The sequence below is a fragment of the Leptidea sinapis genome, chromosome 2 (assembly GCF_905404315.1).
Source record: "Leptidea sinapis chromosome 2, ilLepSina1.1, whole genome shotgun sequence".
NCBI lineage: Eukaryota > Metazoa > Arthropoda > Insecta > Lepidoptera > Pieridae > Leptidea > Leptidea sinapis.
Genome location: NC_066266.1, coordinates 11,191,605 through 11,214,878, shown reverse-complemented (window position 1 = coordinate 11,214,878; position 23,274 = coordinate 11,191,605). Strand labels below are relative to the sequence as shown.

Below are 23,274 nucleotides of genomic sequence, written 5' to 3'. Positions count from 1 at the left end.
GTGATCCTAATGTTTGTTTGTCCTCCCCTCTACAAAAAATGCCACACATCCAGACTTTAATAGTGCTATGAAGTTTTAGGTAGATAGATTCCTAAATTCGATGAAAACATTTATTGTAAATTGGAAGCAATAAGCGTAGTATTGTGAGCCAAATAGATAAACTAACAGTTGAAATTAGCAATACAAAGAGTACGGGGTCGGAGCGCATTGCCAATTGAAAGGAAAGGTAATAATAGTTATTTGCAATAATCGTGGAAGGGGACTGATTACGCTTCGGGCGGTGAATTTTTTCCTATTTGGACGACTTGCACTTTGCCATAAAGATAACAGAATATAGCTCGTTTAAAAGTAAACTAGTTTACTAGACAGTTTTTGAAAACTCTTGTGTGATTGTGAATTTGACTTAATTTTTTTGTTTGTTTAGTAAATAGCCAATTTGGCTAGTAATGAGCCAGTTTATGAAAACCTTTGTGTGATTGTGAATTTGGCTATTTTTTTTTTATGGAATAGGAGGACAAACGAGCGTACAGGTCACCTGTTGTTAAGTGATCACCGCCGCCCACAATCTCTTGCAACACCAGAGGAATAACAGGAGCGTTGCCGGCCTTTAAGGAAGGTGTACGCGCTTTTTTTGAAGGTACCCATGTCGTATCCCGGAAACACCGCACAAGGAAGCTCATTACACAGCTTTGTAGTACGTGGAAGAAAGCTCCTTGAAAACCGCACTGTGGAGGACCGCCACACATCCAGATGGTGAGTATGATATCCTAATTTGTGGCCTGTCGTGTGAATATGTACATCTGCGGCATGAATCAGGTTAAACTGCTCTTCGGAAAACTCCCCGCGATAAATGCGGTAGAAGACACACAATGAAGCGACGTCTCTACGCAATGCCAAGTGATCCAGCCGTTCGCAGAGCACTGGGTCCCCGACAATTCGTTTGTCGGGTTTGTTTGGAACGTGCTAGTCAGATATGAAAAATATACTTATTATTTTTTTCAATCTCTCTAGATTTAGTACTTTTTATGAAAGAGAAGCATGAACGAACATACTGGTCACCTGATGTGATCACCACAGCCTATACTCTTTTGTAACAACAGAGGAATCACAGGAGCGTTGCTGACCTTATAAAGCGTCGAATAAAAGTATATTATTCAAGGATCAAACCGTGGCTCCTTAGCTGGGGCGCTTTTTAATGTACTGTTAATGTTAGTGAAAGTGTTAGTATTTGTAACTTTTAAGACGCAATAGTTGATTTTTATATATTTTATAAAGGTCCGAAGCACCTGGAACCGGCGAGCATGTGTGAAAAGAGTAATGAATATAGAAGAAACGCGTGAGGTTTGTAAGGATAGAAGCAAGTGGCATTCTGTTGTCTCTGACTGGAAGAAGGCGTGAGTGTGTGTGTTTGTGTGTGTGTGTAAGTGCTTCAATTTATTAGATATGGATTCATTTCTGCGTATGGCCTCCTCTTATTTCTACCGTTCCTCTGTCTGATCCTGCGGTCATACAGTCTTTCCCAGCAATTTAATGTCTTCTACCTTCAGAAGGTAACAGGGCCTTTTTGTCGAGTGGTATTTTTGGTTTATTATTACTGTTTTAATGTGACTGAACTATTCCTATTTTAGTCTCGCGGATTTAGTTCTAACAATCCAGCGTTACTATCTTGTAATAGCGGATCCTAAGCTTGTATAGGTTAAGACTGAAATTGTTCTGGATTTTTGGGTTCATTCAACAATAAAGAGATAAACAATAAACACACACAAATTTAAAATAGTGAAAATACACATGTTTTATGCATGTTGTTTATACAATTTAAATAATATGTCACACAGTTCTGAAAGGAAAACCGTACAATGCAAGTTAATTTTCGTGCTAGGTATTAGTTTATTTGAAATAATGGAACGTTAACCGGAAGAAAATAAAATTTTGGTATAGTATAATTTTATTTCGCATAAAACCAGGATGTGGGAATCAATTTTATTACCAGGTAAGTACTTATGTAGAAATGTTTTTGAAAGTAAATTGACTGAACAAATATATCGAGGCAAAATTGATGAAAGTATTTGATAAGGTTGATTTAGACACACAAAGAAAGAAAAGGAACTATATAAAAATACCAAGAAAACAACTTGCTTGAAAGTGTTGATATAATTGGAAGAATCCAGGGAAGACAAAGATATTTTTATTGAGTCTTCCACTCTGGGAGAAAGAAAATCTTGTATTGGGATAATGATCAAAAATTTAAGTTTTATATAAAAGTTGCAAGAATGTTTTATTATAAATTTCTAATGGGGCAACTACGCTCAAGTAAAGCTGGTCACAGTGTTAGCTGACGATAAGAATGTCTGAAGCAGACTGGAAAAGACCATCATTGGCAAGATTAACGATAGTCCTCACCGAAGACGAATACAACTTATATGAACAGGTTACGATACTACTTACTAACCTTAAAGCAACAATCGCTAGGGTAGAAGCAGAAAACCGAACGATCACTGCAATGCAGACGTTTACAGACACAACCCTCAGTAATGAACAAAACTTAGAAAAGAAGTGAGCTTAATCCTCGACCGTTGATATAAAAACATACGGTCATATTTTTTTAAGATTGGCAAAATTTCTTCTCAAAATCAATCCAATACTCGTTCAATTTTGCTCCGGAATGCATGTTAACCCTCGCTGACAATTCAACCCTAAAAGAAAGGAATTAAAACACCAGGGGTCAGCACAAAAGTTCGTTGATGAGGTAAAAGGGGGACGTAATTCATCATTTTCGGGAGAATTGTCCGATCAATCGGTACCGGTTACATTGATCGATGGCGAATTGACCAGACTCTGTGATATTTAACTGTTTTGGTTTTGCCGTTTAAATTGCTTGTTTTAAAATTCAATTCATTAACATGAGGCTCTTTTTTGTGAAAGACGAGAATAAATTATGTTAAGTGGAATAGACCAGTGAAGGCTTCTTTGCACAGGATGCCGGCTATATTATGGGTACCAAAACAGCGCTTATTTCTGCCGTGAAGTAGTAATATGTGAGCATTATTGTGTTTCGATCTGAAGGGCTCCGAAGCTAGTGAAATTACAGGGTAAATGAGACTTAACATCTTAAGTCTCAAGGTGACTAGCGCAATTGTAGTGCCAGTCAGAATTTTTGGGTTTTTCAAGATTCCTGAACGGCACTGCATTGTAATGGGCAGGGTGTTTCAAATACCATCAGCTGATCATCTCGTCTCTTATTGTCATAAAAAGTGATCATCGCCGTCGGTATTCTTTTGCCACACCAGAAGAATCACAAGAGCGTTGCCGGACCTTTCGGACTGCCACTTTTCTTAAGTTACCCGTGTAGTATTGTCCTGTAAATACCGTAAACTTATTTCATAATTTGGTTGTGCGTGACAAAGTTCACAATTAATGGAAAGGTCACTTTCGTACTATTAATAGAATTGTTCGCACTTATGAACTTGGATCGAATAGAATAGACTATAGAATAAGAATAATTAATTGGAGTGCCATATTAGCTACATAGTTGTTACATAATATCTGATACAAAGTATACATTACAAGTTGTAAGTAACTTTTTCAAGTATTCTGGCCTCACACTAGGATTTCCTGTGTCGTGAGGTCCACTCTTCCCCTATATTAGTACAAAATAAAAATAAAAATAAAAGAAATTCGTGTGTGTGTGTGCGTGTTTGTGTGTGCTAAATAAGAAAATAAAATAAAGATTAAAGAACTCTTTAATAATTAGTTCTTTGCGTTTCGGCATAAACTTCGAAAATTGATTTGTTACTAGACAGCAATATAATTTGCTGTTCAACAAAAATTATGCATTTTATGTAATATTATAGCTCTGCCGTTATTATTGTTATGTTATTATATATCCTACTATTTGTTCTTATGTTGCACAATGTAATATTTGCATATGGTCGTTGTCTGTTTAGTGCAATAACACTTAGATTTAGACTTATTTATATTAATATTTAATGTAACTAGTTAGTGATGATTGTGTTGGCGATGCTAAAAAATAAATTAATTGGGAGAAACACATACATAAAACACGAATCATCATAATATGAAAGTGTAAGTTATTAAAATCGAAAGTTAATAATAAAAAAAATATTCATAGTGGTTAGTATTCCGCTTTTGAACTCAGTGAGGGGCTGCTATGTGATGCGCGCATAAATATTCTTCCAAACAAACCGACAAACAGACAAAATCTTAAAAAAGTGATAAAATATAGATAGGTAGGTAATATGGAACATTTAGGTATATAGATGGCATAGGTATCTTTCTTGTTATTTATTAACGGCCGTTCCCAATATTCAGTCTATCTCTTACTTGAGATAAAAATCGTAACTCACCTTATCCGTACACACGTCTGTCAATGGGACGACGTATAGCTGACCAGCGATAGAAGTTTGTATGGAAATTGCAATTCACGCGTCCCAATATAAGGCGATAAGAATGACTTATCGGGTATATTGGGACAGCTTCAGATTATTGACAGCTAATTACTGACAGTAGAAGGTAGTCATCTGTAGATAGTATATTGGGACCGACCGCAAGAGATATAAGATTTGAGTGGCGTGGCATAAATTAAAATTTTCCAACGAGGATTGAACTACAATAAACGCATCTGAAACGGGACGGATATAAATAACACGAAAAAGTGTGGCGTGACTAAACTATGGCGAAATATTTGTGGCATCACAATAATATTCGTGTTAAAAAAGTCTCAATTCCTTTTTATCAATAAAACTCAAGTTACAGCATTCAATTTTTGCGTACCTGTTACTTATTTACCTTTATGCTTTTAACTTGAGGTCAAGAATTCCATTCGGCTTAGTCATATGATGATTTACTTAGATAACTTCGCGTATTTTATTCAGTCTCGTAACAATTGTCCTCGAATTTAAATCACGACATTAGGACATTTTTTAGGAATTTTGATTGAAAATCATTGTTAAATAAACTTTTCTCGGTTAGGCTTTAACTAAGCCCTTTCGAATTGTCATTATAAATATTTCATTAAAATAACTTTTTTTTTATAAAAATAAGGACGAGAAGATTTTTAGCTGATAGTAATTGATACGCCCTGACCATTACAATGCAGTACCGCTCAGTATTCTTGAAAAACCCAAAAATTCTGAGCGGCACTACAATTGCGCTCGTCTCCTTGAGACATAAGATGTTAAGTCTCATTTGCCCAGTAATTTAACTAGATACGGCGCCATTCAGACCGAAACACAGTAATGGTTACACATTACTGCTTCATGGCAGAAATAGGCGCCGTTGTGGTACCCATAATCTAGCCGGCTTCCTGTGCAAAGGAACCTCCCAATTCGATTGTGAAGCGTTTCGACTCATATTATATTAATTAATATGTGTAAACCAAATATTGTAAAACTCAAAAACCGTGTGCCCTAAGAAAAAAAGGTCAGTAGTATCACCTATTTATTAAAATATGATTGATTTAGAGCTAAATCTTTAACACTAAGTTTCATTTAACATTTACAAGTAGTAAATCCAATAATCGTATATCCAAAACATGTTCTACTTTCTGTCGGCCGATAAAAACCGAAATCAACACAGAGCGTTACGAATCGTCGTGAATCAGCAGTTCTCGCTGATTGAGGCTACCGTTTATACAGCGTGTTTTAATTATGCAACGAAAAAGAATTATTATAATTCTTAATTTTAGTAAATTTGCTATTTTGAACTAGTATTTTATTCCTCTCTTATTGTGCTACATTATACTATTATTTCTTTTAGTATCATATATTATTGTTTTCTGAAAAACAAAATGTTAGGAGCTAATAGTTTTTTAATAAGCTGTAAAAGTAGCAGTGGGCAGGGCACATAGCTCGACGGACAGGTGGTCGTTGGGGCAGTAAAGTGCTCGAATGGTGACCAGGTGCCGGAAGACGAAGTGTTGGTAGGCCCCCCACAAGATGGACGGCAGTGGACGTCTTCCGGCTGATGATGATGATTGAATGATGATGAAACATTTTAAAACAGTTTTGAAATGATACCCGTCGGAGTTCATTCGGAGTCTCCAAAATAATAATCAGAAGTCATAACGGAAATTACAGTTCCAATAAAGTATATTATTATTAGCCACAGTTATGTAAATGAGACTCAACATTTTATGTCTCAAGGTGACGAGCGCAATTGTAGTGCCGCTCCGAATTTTTGAGTTTTTCAATAATCCTGAGTGGCACTGCACTGTAATGGGCAGGGCGTATCAATTACCATCAGCTGAACATCCTGCTCGTCTTGTCCCATATTATCATAAAAAAAAGGTATATATTACCCGCATTTTTTTTTAAATTTATCTCTTTTTGGAGAGTGTTGGCACATTTTATTTTTAAGGTCCTCGTGGCAAACTTAAGTTGTGAGAAGAACATACAAGAAACTCAACGACTAACGGCTCTTTAATCAATGTGCATAACAAATTTGTTTGGAATCCAACACAATATGAATCATGTTCTAAGTTATAATGCATTTTCAATACAAAATATTTCACATTTTTTTTAAATTACATAGAAATTCGTGTTCCTATACAATATACAATATTACATTGAAAAAAAAGTTATTCACAATAAATAACATCTCAAATCAAAGAGATTTTTGTAGCCCCCTGTATATAAAATAATCTAGACGACGTCGACGTAACAGATCCACACGTCAGTTGAATATTGTTTGGATATTTCTAATTCTCTTTAAGACACGGGTCAACAAAGATTTTGAAACAGAATTGTATCAGAATTTCGACTGGTTTTTATAACATTTATTGATAGATAAGGCCAATAATATAGTCAAAATGGACACTAATAATTTATTTTATCCAATATTTATTTTAAATCATTTCAAAATACTTTCACTCCCAAAGGCCTCCCACAAAGATCGCCATGACGATCGGTCCTGCGCTGCCCTAATACAACCTATTCCGGCAATCTTAACCAGATTATCAGTCTATTTTGTGGAGGCCTACAAACACTACGTCTTCCAGTACGTGGTCGCCATTCGAGGAATTTATTGCCCCAACGGCCATCTGTCCGTCGAGCGATGAGCCCTGCCCACTGCCACTTCATTGTCATCATTCAGCCATTCATCTTCTCCATTGCCCTCTGAGCGACCATGAGCTTCCTCATAAGGCTCATAGTTAGAGCCCACATCTTTTCCGTACCTATATTTAGCGTTTAAATAATAACTATACTTACAAAAATGTACGTACCTAAGTTGATTACGCATATGTATATCATATTCATATCTAGATAAGTTTTTTAGTATTGTTCGTATTTATTTGTTATATTTTGTAAATTATTCGCTGTATTTATAGTATTTGATCAAATAATGATGTGTAACTGTGACGATATCAAATACAGCATTTGAGTCACCGCCCCGTTGAACTTATCTAACATTTGTTACCGACACCAGATTGCACTATTTCAGGCGAGATGTTTTTGAAGGTGAAACCAAATATATTTTAAAACTTAATAGAAAAGAACAATGTATATTAACACGTCTGAGAATAGGCCATACCAATGCATCTCATGTACATTATATCACTAAAAGCACTCCTAAGTCTTGCCTTAGATGTAGCTCACCATTTACAGTCAAACATGTTTTGTTCGAATGTGCTAGTTATATTTCTGAAAGACAAATGTTTAACCTAAGTAGTGATAGATACCTAATATTAAGTGATCCTGATATGTATTGTAATGTTCTACGATTCCTCAAATTTTGTAATCTTTTTAGTTTAATATAATTATTGTATTTGTGTTCGTGGTCGCTGATAACCTTATTGTTCTAAGCGACCTTAAATAAAGGAGAAAAAAAAAAGTTCTTAAATTTAAATTCAAAAAAGTTTTCATTAGCAATGTTTCTAACTGGCCAGTTCTTAACATTTGCAGTGTAACCCACGTATATAAAATGTAATCATATTAACGAAGGCATAGGAAAAACAATATTAACAATTGATTTAATATTACGTCGTTTTCTTAAACCTATGCGTAATACGTATACAATATTGACGTTTATTTGTTAAGTTTATGTAAACAAATCTTTAAAAAATGAATTATGATAACACCATTTTGTTATATTAAACCTACGTATAAGATTACCAATAATAAAAGAGAATCATTTGAAAAGTTTCAAGAATTGCAATTCGTTAATTTGTTAACGTTGTTCGAAACATTTATTAAGTTTTTAACTCATGTTAAATATAATTATGTATAGTATTAAATGAAATATCGTCATTTTTGAAGATGTACTTCTTTAGGCGCGTTATAAAAAAAATTTTCATCGTCATTTGTTTTTTTTTTTTTGGTTTCTTCGTCCATTATTAGGACAGGCAAAGGGTTCAAGCCCATACAGGCGTATTCATTATTTGATCATTAATTGTCAAAGCCATCTTTGCAAGATTTTTACAAAATTGTTCTTTCTAAAAACGTAGAATAGCACGAGGAATAAATCTTGCCTCGTTAGGCCAAAGAAGTATAAATTCTTGCGTGCATGTATAAATACACACACTTTTTTTTATTACCCTTTCTGGTTTATCTATACTATATAATATTATAAAGCTGCAGTGTTTGTTTGATTGTTTGAACGCGCTAATCTCTGGTACTACTGGTCCGATTTGAATGATTCTTTCAGTGTTGGGTAGTCCATTTATCGAGGAAGGCTATAGGCTATGTTTTTTTTTCAAAATTAGGGATCCGTAATAAAATTGCTATTTTGTAACACAAGGTGTAAAATCGAAAACCTATTTTTGCGTGCGCTGCAAAAACTATTGACAATAGAACAAAATGATGTACAGGCTATAATATAGGCAATATTTTACTACTTATAAAACTATCGCGTGAATTATACTTTATATGGCAAAACAACGTTTGCCGGGTCAGCTAGTTATTTAATAACTGTGTGGTGGTGCTTAGTTATCAATATATTTTTATTCTATTCATTTTGCTAACTTCAGCTTACGTTTAAGATATAATGATAAACGAGAATCATTTTAAAAGCCTCAAGAATTTCACTATTAGAGCGTCTACACACGAATCAACTCGATAATTCGTAATTAATTTTTTACAATGTACGTATTAGGTTTTTAACGCATACATGTTTTATCGTTTAGTCACGGCATCTCTGATCAAAGCCTCAACGGATGCAGGATGCTTTGTTCTTTACAGTTTTTACTGAGAAATTTTAATGTGGTGTGAAAATACTCTTTGGTTCTACAGGCCCTTGTTTGGTACAAAGTGTTTTATATCGGTTTCAATAGCGATTTTAGATTAAGTTTGTTTGGTTCGTTGTTCTTAATAGAAACCACATTCCATGATAGTAAAAGAGTTCAAATTTCAGAGTTCTGAGTATGCTATATTATTTTATTTACTTAAGAATAAACTAAAAAAATGTATAATGTTTACAAATAGACATTTTTCTTACGACTGGTTTATTCGAACGTACCTAAAATGTATCTCGCGATTATTTGCAAGCCTGCTTGATATTCGGTAAACTTCAGAATTATCAAATATCATTGTATTGACAGTATTGTCAGGGATATAGTCAATATTTTGCATATTCTTGGTTTATTCTCAGGTATAACTCTATGTAAAATTTATTTACCAGTGGGAGGCTCCTTTGCAGAGGATAGTCTAGATTATGGGTACCACAACACTACACAATAATGTTTAATGTTATCTGTATATATTAATGTATACGTATATACAGCGCCGCTTGGACATTTTATGATGACTTTTTAATGGGCAATTGGGAGTCTAGTTGTCAAAAATACATAAAAACCGATGTACGTATGTTTTCGATGGCCTCCAAACGAAAATAGACATCGGTCTTATGACAATCTCTCTATTATATTTCACTACATTCTTTCTCTTGGGCGTCACGGGCTATCCTGCCTAAAATCGGCAGGCCGTATCAGTCGCCACGCCAGCATAAATGAAGTCATCCGCACGGCATTCGGCGCTCTTAAAATACCAGTTGTTTTAGAGCCAAAGGTATTACCCGCCGCGATGGCAAGCATCCTGATGGAATGCCCTGGTGGCTTGGGCACGGTGATATGGGGCCCGACTTGCGTTGACACTCTGGCTCCTTCTCATGTCAAGTTACGTCAGTTGGTGCTGGGGCTGCTACTTCAATGAAGACAGGAAACGTTGCAAATATTTCAGTCTCAGTGAGTCAGTGAGATTACATCTTTGCGCCGCTTGGTGTCGAGACACTTGGTCCATGAGTGAGATATACAAAGTACTATTTCGGTCAACAGATCAGCCTAGGCTATCCAACGCGAAAATGCTGCCAGTATTTTTGGTACACTTCCCCGTAATCATAGTATTGTAAATATACTTATGAGATTTCTTTGGTTTGAATAAATATAGTTTCAATTAAAACATAAGCACAGGTGTATAGTAATTTCCATTTCGATGATAACTCTACATAAATACGTATCATATAACGGGTTTTAACCACAGCGAGACGCAGTAATCTGTGTTCAAGTAAGAAGCAAGCGGTAAATTGAGTATTTCCTTTTCAAATTCGATTATGAATTACACTGTGAATGCACTTCGAGATCAACGATTGGCTGTCTCGTTTATTTGATGGTTTAACTAACAAAAATTGTCACAGTACAGATTAATTTAATTCTATTACATAATAATCTTATCTGTGTTGTATTAGAGTGTCGGTAAATTATTATTAAGTCTCTCTGCTCCTCCACTTTTATCTGTCATTTATACAGCCACGATCACTCATTTACATACTTTATGGAGTCGTTGAAGGAGTCTATACTCTATGGTCGGAAAAAGCAATGTTTACCGTCTACATGTCGCTGAAAAAAGCAATTTTTTGTGGCCACAGAAAACTAAATCTACCTTAGGTTTTTTTTATACAAAAGGAGGACTAACGAGCGTACGCGTCACCTGGTGTTAAGTGATCACCGCCGCCTACATTCTCTTCCAACACCAGAGGAATCACAGGAGCGTTGCCGGCCTTTAAGGAAGGTGTACGCGCTTTTTTTGAAGGTACCCATGTCATATCTTCCCGGAAATATCGCACAAGGAAGCTCATTCCACAGCTTTGTGGTACATCGAAGAAAGCTCCATGAAAACCGCACTGTGGAGGAGCGCCACACATCTAGTTGGTGGGGATGATATCCTAACTTGTGGCGTGTCACGCGAAGGTGGATTTCGGCGGCAGGAATCAGGTGAAACAGGTACAGATATGGTAGGTTCATAGAAATATTAGGTTATACGTAGTACATACTATCTAACATACATAATAATTACATGTTTAAATCATAAGATTACACTTTTTAATGTCAACTTAAGAAAAAATAACTGTGCGTCCATTGCTCAAAATAGAAGTTAACTGTCAGCCTCAATTTTATCACACAGTACTCACAATCTATCTAGACGTATAAATAATCTGAGTGAATAATCTTCATAATATATTCAAATGATAGTGAATGTGTAAAAAGAAAAAAATACCTGATGCCAATTAAGTGAACGAGTTACGATTACTTCAAGTTATCTCATTACAAAATAAACTTGTTTCTGGGAAAACGACAAATTACGAAGGCCAACTTGATGTCATGATATAAGCTATTGTCTCTCGTATAGACTTGTGCTAGATTAACATCTTACACAATGTTACTGTGCTTTATTTAAATTAATCGTTAAAGCGAGTTTTATTGAAATTATAATACGACAGGGAATTTAAAGTGGACTGTATTGAATAAAAGGTTATTCGCACGTAAGGGAGTACCGGCTTTCCCATTCAGGAATCAATCTTAAAATTCTAAATTAGATCCTCTCCAAGATCCTAAGTCTTTCTAGGAGTGTGTTGGCATACCACAATATAATTTATTCGCTGGGCGATTAACAATGAAATTTCTATTTCTATGATATGTAATCAATATTTTATATAAAAAAAAGCCCGCTGAGTTTCATGCGCCCATTCTTCTCAGGTCTGAGGCAGTCTCTTTTGAATGGGTGGTAGTTTTTGACGTTCAATAAGTGATTTTAAATCCTATTTTGAATAAAAATATTTGAATTTGAATCACAGAAGCGTTGCCTGTTTGTAAGGAAGGTGTAAGCGGTTTTAAAAGTCTCTTATTGAAAGTCTAAATATAATCCGTTTCCGTTACTCCCGGTGGTCTATTTGGGAGCACATTACAATGCAGTGCCGTTCAGGATTCCTGAATAACTCAAAAATTTTGATGGGTACTACAATTGCGCGCGTCACCTTGAGACATAAGATGTAAAGTCTCATTTGCCCAGTAATTTCACTAACTACGGCGCCTTTCAGACCGAAACACAGTAATGCTTACACATTACTGCTTCACGGCAGAAAAATGCGCCGTTGTGGTACCCATGCATAAGCTCTAAAGGTTTAAAGCATTCAGTATATATAAATTTATAGTTATACAGTTTATTCTTTATTACTTTTTATTCTTTTTTACCTATATTGAATGCAGCATGTACATTAAAGCCATTGTAAAATACTCTATTTGATAAAAAAAAGGAGTGGCCGTTGAGTTTCTTGTATGTTCTTCTCACGAGCTCTACATTTTTCGAACATATAGTAGATTCAGTTATTTAAATTGCTTAAATATTTTAAATGTCGCTTCAAAAGCGCTCAGTTTATGCCTTATTGAATAAAGTTTAATTGATTTAACTTGGAAATACCGAGAAAGAAAGTTTATTCCATGCCCATTTGTAGAGTATAGTATATTAGTATTAAGAAGTTATAGCTCCTTATACATTTTGTACTAGATATACATATAGCATAGCTTTCTTGAACATGTCGTCATGACACATAAAGATAAAATCATAATAATTTAAATAACTTGTTTTATTCTTTGTCCCTCCTAATACTTCACGATATACGTAATTGTGTTTTTGTTAGAGACTAGTTCATTGCAATTACCGTAAATTATCATTTTGATTGAATATTTTAAGATATGTATAAATAAATGTTAGAGCTTACAATTAAATATTGAAGTATTTATTTTTTTATGTAACGCACGCTATAGAAATACCAGAGGAGTCACAGGAGCGTGGCCTTTTAGTAGTACGCCGTTTTTTTAACGTTGTCCAAGGAATTTATCTTTATTTATAAATATTTCACGCTGTCACGCTGTTTGTCCGCGATGAACCCTAAGCTACAGAACTGATTTACATCAAATTTGGCACACTGTGCAGTTAAATCAAATTTGAGACCTTCAAAAAAGCGCATACACCTTCCTTAAAGGCCGGTAACGTTCCTGTGATTCCTCTGGTGTTGCAAGAGAATGTGGGCAGCGGTGATCACTTAACACCAGGGACTCGTTCGCTCGTTAGTACTCCTTTTCCATAAAAATTCAAATTTTATTTCTGAACAGAAGAGGAAAAAACGAAAATAACAATCGAAGTGATTGAACTCCTACAAACGTAATTCACAAACAAAATTTAAGGTTAAATAGGTTTTAAATATTGATATGAAATTTTGTATAAATATTTATTCGATTTGGTAAGGCGGTCACCAGCTTGTATCTATATAGAAAAAATAATGTTCGTTTATTCAAAATTAGATACAAAATATATAAAAGAATATATGTACGAGTGATAGACGCGGAGTCGAGTTTCACAAGTTTAGTTTTGAATATTTTATATTGAATGTAGTTGTTATCAAAGTTTATTGTAAAGATGATTGCATTTTAACAAAATATCATAAAATCTTTTTTTTTATGATAACAAGGGACGAGACGAGAAGGACGTTCTGCTGATGGTAATTGATACGTCCAGCCTAGTACAACGCAGTACCGCTCAGGATTCTTGAAAAGCCCAAAAATTCTGAGAGTCATCTTGAGACATAAGATGTTAGATCTCATTTGCCCACTAGCTACGGCGCCCTTCAGATCGAAACAGAAACATATCCACACATGACTGCTTCATGGCAGAAAAAGGCGCCGTTGTGGTACCCATAATCTAGGCGGCATCCTGTGCAAAGGAGCCTGGTTAAATATATTTAAAGCAATTTCCACCTATGTACTCATCATGGTATCGTGCAGGGCACAGTGGAGGGCACCAGAGGGCGAGGAAGGTCGCCCATGTGATGGACCGACCAAATCAAGTCTGCTATGGGCGGTCCAACGAGTGTACCAGACTGTTTGACTGGCAGGGAAAAGTAGCAAATGCTCGTGGGGCGAATCATATGGCCCAAAAGATGTCACTTCGTGATGGCCACGACCTCTCTGCCAAGAGTGTCATGAAGAAGAAGAAATATATGGATCATTCAGAAATGTGTTTATGTTTTATTTCTTTCATTGGTTTAGATGTAAAATTAATAAGAGTGTTATTCGTTATGAACAAAACAACGCCTGTTAGGTCAGCTAGTACACTATATCCGTCCGTCTGTCTGTCTGTCCATACTCAAAAACTACAGCACCGATTGTCATGTTGTTTCCACCAATGGATAGCGTGGTTCTTAAGGAAGGTTTAAGTATATAATTTGTTAAGTGTTTGTATAATTTTTTTAATATATTAACGATATTTCATTATAGGCCGTCTTTGAGCTCTGAGCGAAAACGCTGTCTAAACCCTTTGAGATATAACAAAATTATGTATGGTGGTTTTGTGTATCGTAAATAGGTCTATATAAAATTTTAATATAGCATATGTCTATCTGTAAAGGATAACATAATATATCTATTTTAATACATTAAAAAATTGGCAATTATAAAGCGGTAATGTTTTTACACAAATACGATATTAATCCTAAACATTTTATTTCTACATATTATAAAATCGTTCAACTGAATCGTTGAAATAAAATTTGCTTTCATTTTTAAATCATTAACTTTGATTAAACAGAATCCCGAATACTTACATCATTTTTTTTTTGTCAGAACAGCGTCTTTCGGGCTAGCTAGTCAAGTATAAAAAAAAACCTCCGAACATCTAGAAATCAGTACGTATTATGTCATTATACTGTACTTAATTTTGTCAGTTTTTGTAACCAGTTCAATGATGTCATTATTACCTGTTGTTACGTTACGTCTGACACTTCACAACACCGATCCACTAAACATAACAGAAGCACGTAGAAATAAGCCTTAAAACTATATAGCAAAAGAAACTTAACGCTATATCAACTACAGCTCAATTGACAATTCTTACTGAACAGGGTGTTTAGCTTTAATAATTGAATATTTAAGCTTATATTATTATTATATAGTATATTTTTTTAAGTTAAAGTATTTTGCGATTAATTTACGTATTATGAAATAAAAAAGAAATAAAAAAAAGGTTGTATGGTAAGTGTAACTTTTGCATAAATGACTTTCTTAATGATAACACAGATTGGGAATGGAGCGACCGCCCTCAGGCTAGTAAATAAATAGTTTTATTTTACGATATTACACTGCTATCATATTTTTATGAAAAAAAAGATGCCCGCAGAGTTTCTTGCGCCCGTTCTTCTCAAGTCTGAGGTATACTTGTCCAAATGGGTGGTAGTTTTTGACTTTCAATAAGGGATATCATATCCCATTTTGAATAAAAATAATTGAATTTGTAATCATTGCTAGAATTACAATTTTAAGATTACAGTCATAAATTTTTTTTGCTGTCAATAAAATATAAATACACACTTAATACATGTAAATTCAGCGGACACAGCGTTATCATTAAATAGTTCACTAAATATATCTTTTGACTGTATTAGGTATTCAATAAAAATCGTCAACTATATTCTACAAAAAAAATTGAAACTTAAATAAAAATATAAATAAAAATGAAACGTGCCCAGGTTCGAGATGCGATTGGTTGGATGCTTGTTGCTGCCGACAGATATCCGGGCTTGTCTGTACGAACCAGGAATGGGTGAAGGCGGAGTTCAGTCCAGGATTCAGACCTGGCCCGGGACCAGGAAGACCCATCACTCCAGGCAGACCACTAGGCCGCTGGTGATGTGGAAAACCCGCCACGTAGTCCATAGCCACTGCTTGGTATGGCAACATTGTCACACACTTCGATTTTCAAATTATTATGACAGTCCGAAAGTCAAACTTGCTCCATCACTCATTTTAAAATTCTAGTCAGAGTCAAACACAGTCTTAATAACAAGCAAATATTACTGAAAAAGTGACCGTTGTTTTCAAACGCTCCCAGTTATTGAACAATTGTATTTTCGCGGCCGATCATTTACTGGAATACCGAATCGCAAAGGAAAAGTCACGCGCAACCACCCACTTAATAAATATTCTGGGCATATATCCGTTTTTACGCAGACGTGACTGGTTGCGAACTGTCCGATTTTCACGTACGGAACGCGCGGCCGATTATCGAAAACAGTTGCATGCGTCCCCCTCCTTGGACATAAGACGTGCAACTGAGACCGAGCACGCTTCAAACGCGGCTCTATCACCCTCGGCCAATTCGGAAATCAGAATGAGACACGGCTCTACAAAAGAACGGAACGGACGCGCCGATCGTGAATCATCGTAAAGTTAAAAGCCTGCGTCGTTACACGGTCCGTAATAGGCGGTTACGTGATTGGGCGTGGCCACGGATATTAAGTTGAATTGTCGCATTGTGATTGGTTAGAATTGCTACTAGTCGCCTACGTGATATGTTCGGTAATACGTTTATAGCCTCCGCTCATAGAATATAATAAGCGGGATGTTGGTTGGATGTTAGCCAGTCAAAGATGTGTTGCGGTTTTGTTCCGCGCGAAATGCTTTTTAATTGACGGTCCGTTAATAAGTCTGGCATGGGAATAATCAAGGCTCTACCACAAGGGGGTGTGGTCCCAATCTGTAGGTAAATTCATCCATTCAAATGATCACAATATATCTACATACCACCTGACTTAATGTTTTTGAATCTATCTTAGTTCTTATTAGATTTAAAATTCCAATTTAAATGTAGATAGAAAGATTCCTATTTGAGAAGGTCTCATTACTACTTCAAAGTATGGGCAGCGCGGAATCTACCATTTTGTCTAGCCCAATTGTCAAACTCCCGCACGCGTCGTATGACGGCCGAGTGACGTGCAGTATCCATGGCGCTATAGATGACAGAGAGACACCAGAGGAATTTCAGGACCGTTGCCGGCCCTTTAAATAAGTGTACGCGGTTTTTTTTGAAGGTACCTATGTCGTATCGTCCTAAAACACCGCACAAGGAAGCTCATTCCACAGCTTGGTTCGGGGAAGAAAGTTGCTTGAAAACCGCACTGTGGAAGAACGTCACACATCCAGATGGTGGGGATGATATCCTAATTTTTGGCGTGTCGTGCGGAGTTGGAATGCAGCGACAGGAATCAGGTTCAACAGCTCTTCGGAACACTCCCCGTGATAAATGCGGTAGAAAACGAAGCGCATCTCTATGCGACAAATAAAATTATAAAACAAAATTTTATGAACAATGCGGGACTCGAACCCACGACCTCTGGCGTTCCGTGCCAGTTTTCTAATTTTATTTGTTAATTAATCCTAGAAGCGAAGGTTATCACTTAAAAACAAAACAAATTGTTTAGTCTTTGCGTAACGCCTAGTGATCCAGCCGTTCACAGAGATATTTTTATTTATTTATAGTTGAATATTTTTTTTACCATATTTAATTTAGTATTTTAATATTTTAATGAAAATTGTAAATTGAAGATGTACAACTTAAGTAAGCTTATTAAACTCGAAGCAATCGTTATAAATACACATATTAATGACTCACTAAGGATAATTATTTAGATGTAGAGTCACCATTGAAGTCTGTAAGTTTAGATAGAGACGATAGTGACGGCTCGGTAGAGCCACGCCCGATGAATAAATCAATAACAAGTAAGGTGTTGGTAATAACTCGCTCTTCTCTGATATTTCCTACAAGTACATGTTATTTAGGTTGCCTCATATTAGCTGTTATAGTTAAGGTTAAGTTTAAAATTAACAGTAACGCTGACTTTAATATAGACTGCGGAATGGTTTAAAGTTAAATAAAAAAAAATATTTGATTGAAAAGTGTTGCCGTTGAGTTTCTTGTATGTTCTTCTCACGAGCTCTACTTTTTCTCAACATATAGTAGATTCAGTAATTTTAAAAGAAATATATTTTATAGCTACGATTCAAAAGCGCTTTCTAATATACTAGGCACTACAACCGCTTCGGGAATGGTGATCTGAGAGAGAAGAAGCGGCGCAAGAAACTCTCTGATTTTTTTTGCACTCTGCTGTTATATTCTAAATCTATGGTCTTATTTAGCTAATATATAAGGTTTTTATGATTATTGTTATAATACTCAAACAGAATTTGTAATTCATGTCATGATATGTACTCCTGTATATTAAGAGAATTTTTTTTTGACTGACAATGAATCGAAATCTACATAGTTGTTACGAGCGATTGCTACGAAATGGATTGCGACAGCTCATTTTAATTAAAATGAATTTTTTAAACATATAATTACCTTAATAACTAATATTTATAATAAATGAATTACTTGTAGATAATATACAAAATGTATATACAATGAACGGAAAATATGAAGGGTTTCCATTATAAATGTTAAATACCTTGAATATAAGTGCAAGGCATACGACAATGATTATGAGTCAAGATGCAGGAGACATCATATATTACAAATCCATGAAAGACGCAAAATAGCTAATATTCTCTTCTTAACAAAATATCCCACAATGTCATTGACGCTCCACATCTTCTCTCGAACATAAATTTAAATATTCCCAGAATCTCCGCAAAACATCCTAAATATTTACATATACCCCACTGTGCGTCAAATTACAAACAAAACTCATTTTTCTCAAGAGCATCTCACTTCATAAATAATCTTAAAGGCTTTCCTGATTTTGACCTGTTTAATTCATCCACAAATTCTATCAGATCAAAAATGACTAAAAACTGGTTCAATGTGTTTCCCTAACTGTTACTATAAACATAATTGAACGTAGTGTTTAAATTCTCTTTGAACATAATAAATGTAATACCTATGTAATTATTAACATATTTTATATAATAATTGTATAAGTAAAGAAAGGACTAGTACCTGAAACAATATGCGAAAACTATTAAATGGTGTAAAATTTTCACACTATTGTATAGTAATTAAGTTATTGTAACACTGTAAGTTTTCCAAATAAAATAAATAATAATCACATATTGAAACTTTAATATCTAGATTAGTGAACACAGAAATATGATTGTTGTTCTAAATATATTTTATATATAAATTACTAGCTCACCCGGTAAACGTTGTTTTGCCATATTGCGATGGTTCAAGATTAATTTAAATTGAGAACAAAACATATATTTATAGTAAATATTCGATTGCCATCTTGCAACTGTATTGCGAATCTGTGGTTGAAACAGAATGATATAAGAATTGCAATTAGAAATCTTCTATTTAATTAAAAGTTCTATTTCTATTGTAATACAGATTGTTATCGCTCACAATTTGTTATTTTTTTTGTGAAATTATACCCAGAAGTGAGGGTTATCACTTTAAAACAAATAACAAATTGTTTAGATTTACAAGAGCAACTCTTGTCACCATCATCATCGTTCATCTCAAGTCAATCCTACAAATATCATCCCTTTCTTGGCGTGCCTCCGTGCAGAATGGGATGTCACTATGCCAAGTTAATGGCTGACAGACTTGGCCTGCACGTTTCAGTATGACAACTCTCTCTGTTATCCCTACGTAAACATTTTATTGAGATAAAAACTGTTATCTGTTACTGTTATCAACTGTAAAGTAGATCCTGTAGATGAAGCCACTACCTGAGAGTTGAACAAGATATATATATATATACAAGATTTATCAACGATACGTTACTCGAACGCGCTCGCTTAGTTGCGCTCAGACGTTAAGAGCGCTCGCACGGAACGCGAGAGGTCGCGGATTCGAGTCTCGCATCGTTCATAAGTTTTGTTTTCAAATTTTGTAATTATTGCTCACGTCACGTGTATAATATATTGACACACTTTTTACTAAGTTAAGCATATATAGCCTGTGTTATGGGTTACAAGACAATGATATATTTTAATACAATATACTTACTTAAACATGCATAAATTTATATAAACATACATAAATACATTTAAACATCCATGACTTGGAAACAAACATCCATATTCATCATATAAATGCTTGCACCTACCGGGATTCGAACCCGGGACCTCTAGCATAGTAGGTAGGATCGCTAACCACTCGGCTATACAGGTCGTGTATGATACAAATGTATAACTAGATATGTTGCTTGACACCGCCATCGACCAATAAGCATCACAATAAGCCGGGGTCATTTCCAGGAAGTAGGTTCGATGTGGCTTCCGGTCGCCATTGGCACTAACCGCTATATTGGTGTTAGATTCATTGTTAGATTACTGTATGGACTGCTTGCGGATTGAAAAGGATATTGCACTCCTGTCATTAATACGGCAATAGAGTAGAATAGAAATATATCTATTCACCATAGGTAGTGACAATATTATATAGTAATACTCGGCAAAATCGAGTAAGTAAGTCTTTTGTAGGGGCGATGTATTTGCTTTTACAAGAAGATCCCAAAAACTGTTGTATTACAAAATTCAAAAGAATTGTTTAAAAACTTTTGTGTGGTACTGATAGCTATAACATAAATGACTTTCTAAATGATACCACAGATTGGGAATGGAGCAACCGCCCTCAGGATTAGGCGAGTTAGTAAGTCTTTTATGGGGCTATACTAAGCATATACATGCTTTTACAAAAAGATCACAGAAAATGTTCAAAATTCAAAAGAATTGTTTGAAAACGTTTGTGTGGTAAAGGTTACTATAACATAAATGACTTTCTTAATGAAGAAGAGGAGAAGAACTCATAAGAAACTCATAGTCCATCTTTCATACAAATTGCTTAGCCTACTCTCTTTTTTTAAAGGATTAAAACGCGTGTTATTGTAACTGTGCCCTTACATTCGATTTTTGCGTAAAAGTTACATTTTTATTATTATTTATGTTAACTTTTATTAATAGAATTTTATTAATGGGAGAATTTTTACCATAGTTAGTAGTGTATGATAATGAAAAAACAGGCATATTTCTTGTTGGTTTTAGCGGTACATTGTAGTTAATTCTAGTGTAATATTGGGGGGTACAGATGATTATTTATTATATTGAATAAGATCATTGTATCTATCTATATCAATAGTGAAAGATTGTAACCGCGTTAGGATCGTGTGAATAATATAATGCTAAGTAGGATTTAAACGGTGAACGATTGAGTCCATTCATCGTTGTTTTGTAATTCCGCGGAGGTTGTTGTTTTGTGGATGGTTACGGTAAACAGAGTTATAATCAATAAAGAGATCGTTCAGTTGACACGGTCACGAAACGTATCAAGTGCGGACGCGATGGTACGCCGCGGGGCTCACTGTGACAAGCGGAGCGGGCGAGGTAGCGAGCGCGACAGATACAGCTGGGGTTATGGTTTTTTTAATGAAAATAAAAGTCAAGACAAGCAGGATATTCTGAGCATACAATGTTAAGTCTAATTTGCCCAGTAATTTCACTAGCTACGGGACCTTTGTATCGAAACACAGTAATGCTTACACATTACTGCTTCACGGCAACATAGGCGCCGTTGTGTGTGCAATGGAGCCTCCCACTGGTAAAATTATACCTGGTAGTGTTTTTGCCAAATACTACGGGGCTTGCTAAAAAAAAATAGAAAAATACTAATAGCTAACCCTTTTAAAAAGAAAATCAAACTTAAAAGTAGAAAATAATTTCTTATAAGCATAAACTATGAACTATCAGTAACAAAAATGTATTTTATCGTCAAAAAGCTATATATATACTTTATGGTATACAATAAATACAAATAAATACACAACAAAATTTAAGAAACGACTGTATGATTAGTCCCCGCTCCCCGCTCCGCTTATCACAGCGACAAATTATCACGATTCAACCAGAAAACCATCGGATAATTCGTGATTTCCATTTTTTCACTCAGCAGGTGCTTGAACTAGATCTTGACATTGGGGAGTACTGGGTACAGGCGAATGATATCTCGAAACATTGACAGTTCAAGAAACTCTGGCAACGACGTTACTGTTATTTCGATATGCGTGAAAACTGCAGTAGCCTTTTTACTACTTCAAGTAAAACCTTTTTGCAATCAGCGCATGACAGTCCAAAGATTAAATTTGTGATACAACCACAGATATTGCAAATTCAAAGACTGATAGTTAAATTTTTTGAAACATCTTTATCATCGTTGTGATTTGAAAGTCGATGATGAAACGAAAAAGCGCGACAGTTAAACACATAATACATAAGATTTAACGTGGAACAAAATGAGATAGATAGCATTATACACTGTATATTTTGGTACCAGGCGATCATAGAAGAAGAAGAGATTGTCTTATGTATGACGCGAGTATACCTTAATATATTCTGATGTCATGCGCACGACGTGTTACTACATAGACACCAGGAGATCATAAATATGGTAGCGGTGATAGTAATGTCTTTCATAGCCGTTGAAATCTTGTGTCATCCTAGCAACATGTACCAGGACTTCATATACAGCTTAGAGGTTCACTAGACTTCATGCACAATGCAGGTTTCATTTCTGACATGTGTAATCTGTACGCGCGCAATTTTTTATTGCCTTGGTATGTTTGTATTTACGTATTAGTGTAACGAAATATTTGACCATGATTTTCACTCACTTCAAACTCACTTCACCACTTCGGAAAAGAATGAGCTTTAATTAGAAGAAGTGCTAAGAATCTCATTGCCACTCATTTAAATCAACATTTACAGCTTCATGTTTATACAAATAATTTCAATTACAATATATGCAAAGTGATGCAACAAAAATATTCAAAAGTACACGAGTAAGTAAAAAAATAAATTAATAACTAAAAACACAAGAGTTATTGCGTAAACAGTAGATAAATCAATTGTCACACAACATAAACAAATAAAGGCATTATGCGAGCATTTTATTAGCCATTATATAAAAATAATAAATTATTTTAAAAAAGTACATGAAGCATAGTTAGCCCAGTAACAGGATCATCTAACGACCACAAGTAGCGCCCGTTCCATCCATTAAATCCATTGAATTTCACTTATAAGATATACACAGCACTAATGTTGCACAAAACGTCAGCTGTATAGCTACATATATCTTTTTCTAATATATAAAATTCTCGTGTCATGGTATTAAACATTGAACTCTTCCGAAACGGCTCTACCGATTCTCATGAAAT

At 35.0% G+C, this 23,274-nt stretch overlaps 1 protein-coding gene across 6 annotated transcripts in view; it reads right to left on the bottom strand.

The window, feature by feature from the left end:
* Positions 1–23,274, bottom strand: part of LOC126971673 (protein trachealess) — a 271,027-nt gene that overhangs the window by 69,475 nt on the left and 178,278 nt on the right. Inside the window, exon 1 of one of the 6 annotated variants that reach the window (XM_050818082.1) lies at positions 15,804–16,376. The exons of the other annotated variants lie outside the window; for them this stretch is intronic. Coding sequence (XP_050674039.1) covers positions 15,804–16,018 — 215 coding nt within the window. The 5' untranslated portion in view covers positions 16,019–16,376. Of the gene's footprint in view, positions 1–15,803; positions 16,377–23,274 lie in introns of those variants that run through there. 6 annotated transcript variants of the gene reach the window in all.